The following is a 5,746-nucleotide window of genomic DNA, read 5'->3' as shown; positions in this document are numbered from 1 at the left end:
CCTGGGGTGCGAGCCCCTCGCCCCACTTCGCCTGCCTGCCCGTTCCCCTCCTGCTCCCTCGCCAGGATGTTGGTCCTACCAGATGGGCATCCCGCGGTCCCCACTGGCCCTACCCCCCTCCAGTGAGGCCTGGGGTCAGGGCTACAGCCTAGGAACTTTGGGGTGGGGAGAGAACCAGCACCCCCACAGCACCCACGTTCACAGTGCACAAAAGGTGGACGCTGCCCAGTGCCCGCCCACCAACGAGCGGACAGTGTGGCCCTCCGTGTGCTGGAGAGCTCCGGCCTCAGAGGAGGGGTCGTGACCCGGTGGCCTTGAGGGCGGCACAGCTGGTGTCCTGGGAGGACCCCCATACTGTAGCGCCTCGGAGAGCCAGAGCAGTGGGCGGGGCCGGGCGCGGGTGGGCGGGGCCAGGGGCGGGGCCTGCCGCAGGGGCGGGGCCGGTGCTGGTGGGCGGGGCCTGCCGCAGGGGGCGAGAATGTCAGTTTTGCGAGACTCGAGACTCCTCGAGCCAGGGATGGAGGCGTCCCCGAGCGCGAGATCCGCCCGAGAGCCCACCGGAAACGGCTGAGGGGGAAGTTTACGTCGCGTATTCTTACCTCGTTGGGGACGCGGGTCCTCCGGGCGGGGGCTGCCCAGGTGAGGCCTCTGTCCAGGTGGGAAGGACGGTGTCGAGCAGGGACGGGTGTCTGCAGGGCCCCAGCCCTGCCGTCTTCTACCTCGCTGATGGCTTTGCCCCAGCAGCGCCGAGACGCCCCGGGTGACCGCCGCTCTCCACTGGAGGACGCAGACCCGGGCCCCTCTGGCTTCCCCTCCAAGATGAGGCCCAGACGAGCCGGCCTCCCGGCCTCCGCAGCGCCCTCCTGCCCGCTGGGGGGCAGGCGGGGTGGGGGGCGTGGCCCTCCTGCCCCTGGGCGGCTGCTCCTGGGGGGCAGGCGGGGTAGGGGGCGTGGCCCCGAGGCACCTGCCCCGGGGCAGACAGGTGATGCTCTCTGTCCTCCTAGGACCTGAGCTCCTTCGCCATGCCGCTCCTGGACGGAGACCTGGACGCTTCGGAAAAGCATTCCTCCCGGAAGGTAAGGCCGCACCTCTGCAGGGACCAGGCCTCCGCTCTGTGCTGCCCCCAGGGCCCTGCCCCCCTTGGGCCCGGCTCCAGGGCGCCCGGAGCACCCCGCACTGGCTGGCCGGGGGCTCCTGGCAGAGGCCTGGGGCGCAGCCTTTCTGCTCCCTCCCCCCGCTGGCGGCCCTGAGGTGGGCACGACAGGAACAGCTGGTGCCCCGGCTCTCACAGGCCTCCCCCTGCGCCCCCTCCCTACCTCCCCTCCCCCTCCCTCCTGCACTTCCTCCATGTCCACGTTGCCTCCGCCGGGGGCCATGGCCTCAGTGGGCATTGGCCGCTCTGGGCCCGCTGTGGAGTTCACCCCTCTCTGCAGAGTGGGGTGACTGCTAAGAAAGGGGGGCCACACAGCCCACGACATGGAGGGGCGGGGTGGGGTGGGCAAGTTCCCTTGACCCCCGCGGGGGACTGGCCTCGGTGCCTCGGCAGGGGCAGGGCAGCGCCGGGGAGGCGCAGAGCCAGGCCCGCTCCGCTGGCCGCTGCCAGACCCCCAGCGCGAGGCCAGTCTGTGCTGGAGCGCTCTGGATCGAGCGCGTGGAGCTGGACACCCGCTTTGGGCCCGTGGGACACTGGCTCCCTGCGCACAGCAGTGGCCCCGGCACCGCCTGCAAGCACTCGGGGCGTCCCCAGGCCTCGCCCCATCCAGGTAGCCCGGGGCCGGCCGTGTCCCCCCTGGGCCTCTCCCCGGTCAAGAGCAGGAATTGTGGCTGCCTGAGGCCCCGGGCCGTCAGGTCTCCGCCTCAGGATCTTCTCTGAGCAGGGAAGGGCCAAGGGCTCGCTGCCCGGCGTCTCCACAGAGCCTCGCGCACGGGCCGTGCCGACTGGGAGGGTGGCCTCACCCGCCCGGTGACCCGCTGGGTGGACACCTGGACTCAGGAGGCCGTGGGTGGTTTCAGAGACTGGACACAGCCACAGACGCCGCAGGAGGGGCGCGAGGCCCGGACGGAGGCGCCTATGGTTCCCTGCTTGCGGTGTCCGCCGGCCACGGAGCCAGGGCTGGGCAGCGCGTGGGCGACGTGGCCCTCTCCTGGCCGCCCCGTCCCCACCGCCCAGCCCCTGCGGGCACCTGAGCTGTCCCTGCTGTCCCTTCCCCGGCAGGAGCCCGCATCCGACTGGCGTGAGGCCGGCCCTGTGGACAGCAGTTAGGCCGCTGCCACCCGAATGCTCCACGCTGCCCCTTCCCTCTGCCACACCCCGCCTCTGTCTGCAGCGTGAAGGAGCGCGGCTTGGATGCTGCCGCCTCTGGCCCCTTCTGAGGCCGCTGGCGGGAGGGGCTGCCCCTGGGGGGGATGGGCAGCGGGGCGGAGAACCAATCCATGCAGGCCAGCAGGCAGCTGTGAACCTGTGACCGCAGGCAGGACCACGTCGCCATCTCCTACTTATATTTAGCCACGTCCGCACCGCCCCAGGCCCATGACCCGGGGACTGCCCTCCTGGACTTGTGCAAATGCCCTGGGGTACCGTGTAACGCATATGCACCCCCTTTGTGGATGCTCTTGACAGCAGCGGGATGCCAGCCTGGCCCCCACCCCCCAGGAGCGGCTCTCCCCTGGACCCGGCATCCTTGAAGGAGCCCCAGCCCCAGCCCAGAGCGCCCTCTGGTGGCGGGGGAGTGCCGGGCTCCCTGCGGGCAGCAGGCCGTGCCTCCGAGGAGGTGCCACCCTCCCGCCAGCACGCCTGGATCTGCCAGGGCCGCGGCCCGCAGAAGACCCCACAAAGGCCTTGCCCTTGTGCCACGAGGGGGTCCCTGTGGACCCCCTGCTTCAGGGTGGGCCGGGGTGGCTGCAGGTTCTCGGCTCCTCTGCGGCGAGCTCGGCGGGAAGGGTAGCAGCTTAACCCCTGCGGGACCGCCCCGGAGGGACAGGTGCCCCGTCCGCTCAGACAGGTCGAGGCCCCCTCCCCACTTCACGGGTGAGCAGCCCAGGCCCACGGGGGCAAGCGGACCCTCAGGCTGTCGCCAGCTCCTGACCGCCGGGGGCCCCAGCACCGCCGTGTCGGCCCAGTCTGCAGTCGCCCATGCAGGGACCTCCCTGGTGGCGCAGGGGTCCAAGTCAGCACGATCAAGTTGCCACACACGAGTTCGATCCCCGGCCAGGGGGTGACCCCAGGACCTCTCCTGTCTCCCCGCTGCCCCCTCAGCAGGGATTTCGGTGGCCCCCCTGTTCTGCTCTGGGGAGTCCTCTCACCCCCGCACTTCTGACCTCCACCCCAGTTCCTGAGTGCATAGATAAGTAAAATAAATCTTTTCTAAAAAGTCGCCCACACAGCAGCCTCTGCGGCGCCACCTTCCGTCCTGACCTCTGTCACGGCCTGTCACTCTGAAGGCGGAGCGGGAAAGTCTGTTTCTAGCTATTACAGTTTTACCAAAAACATGTCTGTGGGAAGCAATTTTGCCATATGATGAATTGATTATAAGACCATTTGCCATTAAAAAGGAGGCGGACATCGGATCCAGCCACCCCACTCCTAGCATCTACCTGAAAGACATAAAACACTGACTCAAAGACGCCTGCACCCCATGTTCACTGCTGCTTTATTCACAGTTGGAAAGACCTGGAGACAGCCCAAATGCCCCAAGCGGATGACTGGGTTGAAAAGATGTGGACATAGACACAGTGGAATATTACTCAGCGATCAAAAAGACAAACTCGTGCCTTTGGCAGCCACATGGAGGGAGCTGGAAGGGATCACGATGAGTGAGATAAGCCAGGAAGAAAAGGAAAGCTACCGATGGCTTCACTCAGAGCATAAAGGACCAGGGGAGAAAATAACAAGAATAATGAACAGCCATAGGCCAGAGGCATTTTACGGGGTGGAGTGGGGGTGGGGTCAAAAATAGTGGGGGGGGCGAATGCACGGGACTGTGCTGACGCACAGGGTGATGTGACGGGGAGCCCCCGGGGACTGCAGCTGGGGTGGGAAAGGGCACAGAGTGATGTGAAAGTAAACTATTATTTTAAAGAGGGGTGCAATACACCAGAACCTCCAAAAGGACATCGCGGACATGAATAAATAATGAAACAAAGTGCAGAATGCTTGAGCGCAGAGACATCTGAGGCGCACTGGAGGCGGCCCCGGGGCGCCTTTCGGTCGCTCCCCTGTACCCTTCGGTTATTTTCACCTTGTCTCATGGAATTTGCCAGCGTGTGAAATCAGAGCGTGGAAAGCCAGAGAACGAGGTGAAGATGCCTCCAGGTCCCTCAGGCAGCCCCGGCCTCAAGGGCCCAGCCAGGCGGCGGAGACTCAGGGCGGGTGCAGGAAAGGCCGCCCTGGCCGGCGCCCTGCGGGCCTCAGGGACAGGCACTGGCGTGCTCCTCCAGGGGCGCAGGCCGCGATGGGACGGTGAGGTCTCGGGGTGAAGGCCAGAGACCGACCCCCGCAGGGTAAACGGGAGAGCTCCTCGCTGGCCTTCCCACCCTCCTGCCCAGCCAGTCCCGACCGGACTGGGCCGGGGCGCCCGCCCAGGCCGCCGGGGGCTGCCGCCGTCGGAGAGGCGCCCAGGTCATTTCCCAGGAGAGACGGGGGCAGCGACAGCCGGACGGGCCAGGCGGCATGCGGCTCCGAGTGACCCCTGCCCTGTCTCCGCAGGTGGACAGTGCCTTCAGCTCGGGCAGCCCCTCCAAGGGGCTCTTCTCCAGAGGCCCGCAGCACCGCCCCTCCAGCCCGGTGTCTGCGCCCGTGCGGCCCAGGACCAGCCCGGGCTCGCCCAAGACCGTGTCCCCGTTCTCCTACCAGGAGTCGCCGCCGCGCTCCCCGCGACGCATGAGCTTCAGCGGCATCTTCCGCTCCTCCTGCAAGGACTCCTCGCCCGGCTCCAACCCGTCTACCTCGCCCGGGGGCCTCCGGTTCTTCTCCCGCTCCAGAAAAAGTAAGACACTGACGCTCTCGCCTCAGGTGGGTGCGGGCGTGGCTCGGTCAGCCTCCGCGGGGCCGCGGCCAGGGCCCGGCGCTGCGCGCGCTCTGGGTCTGTTCTCCGAGGACGAGTCTCCCCGGCACTTGCACCCCAAGAGGGGGGCCAGGGGTTCCCGCAGACAGCCCAGCCTGCACTGGCCGGAGGACAGAGCTGTGGCGCCGAGGTCTGGCCCGTGTGCAGGGCCGGAGGGCCCAGGCCTGGCTCAGTCCCGCCGGCCCCGCCCGGGGCTCGGCCTTGGGGTCTTGGGCCTGTTTCCCAGGGGTCTCGGCTTCACGCAGGCCCCGGCAGCCTGGGCCTGAGGGCCGGACTGCGCCGCCTGCCCCGAGACCTGGACCAGCGCGGCGTTTCCGCCGAAGCGCGGGCGTCCCAGATGTCTCTGCTGTGCTGCTGGCACGGGGCCCAGGCGTCCTGCCCCCCTGCCCCGGCCGCCCCCACCCCCCACCCCACCCCCCCGCGTGCGCCCGCGAGTTTCTCCTCTGAGGACGACTCGGTTTGGACCGGCCGGCGTCCTCCGGTGCGACCTCACGCTGACTTGACCAGTCACATCTGCGGCTAAGCTACCTCCAAATAAGGTCATGTTCTGAGGTGCCTGGGAGGTCACGAGTTTGGGGGGCGCTCTCCAGCCCGCGCAGGAAATGCCAAGCACCTGGCTGGGGTGCCGGACGGGAGGCAGCCCGTTCCGGCCAGACCGGGCATGCGGGCGGGCCCAGGCGGGC

General features: G+C 68.2%; 1 protein-coding gene across 1 annotated transcript in view; it reads left to right on the top strand.

Moving 5' to 3' along the window:
• Positions 1 to 82: 82 nt before the first annotated feature.
• LOC105854488 overlaps positions 83 to 5,746 on the top strand; it is a 22,107-nt gene continuing 16,443 nt past the window's right edge. Inside the window, exons 1-4 of the mRNA XM_012733868.1 lie at positions 83 to 122; positions 470 to 639; positions 1,005 to 1,076; positions 4,706 to 5,011. Coding sequence (XP_012589322.1) covers positions 83 to 122; positions 470 to 639; positions 1,005 to 1,076; positions 4,706 to 5,011 — 588 coding nt within the window. The remainder of the gene's footprint in view (positions 123 to 469; positions 640 to 1,004; positions 1,077 to 4,705; positions 5,012 to 5,746) is intronic.

Source organism: Condylura cristata, unplaced genomic scaffold, assembly GCF_000260355.1.
Source record: "Condylura cristata isolate star-nosed mole 26May11 unplaced genomic scaffold, ConCri1.0 scaffold00042, whole genome shotgun sequence".
Classification (NCBI taxonomy): domain Eukaryota; kingdom Metazoa; phylum Chordata; class Mammalia; order Eulipotyphla; family Talpidae; genus Condylura; species Condylura cristata.
Note: the sequence above shows the minus strand (reverse complement) of the source record. Positions and strands in the feature narration are given on the sequence as shown.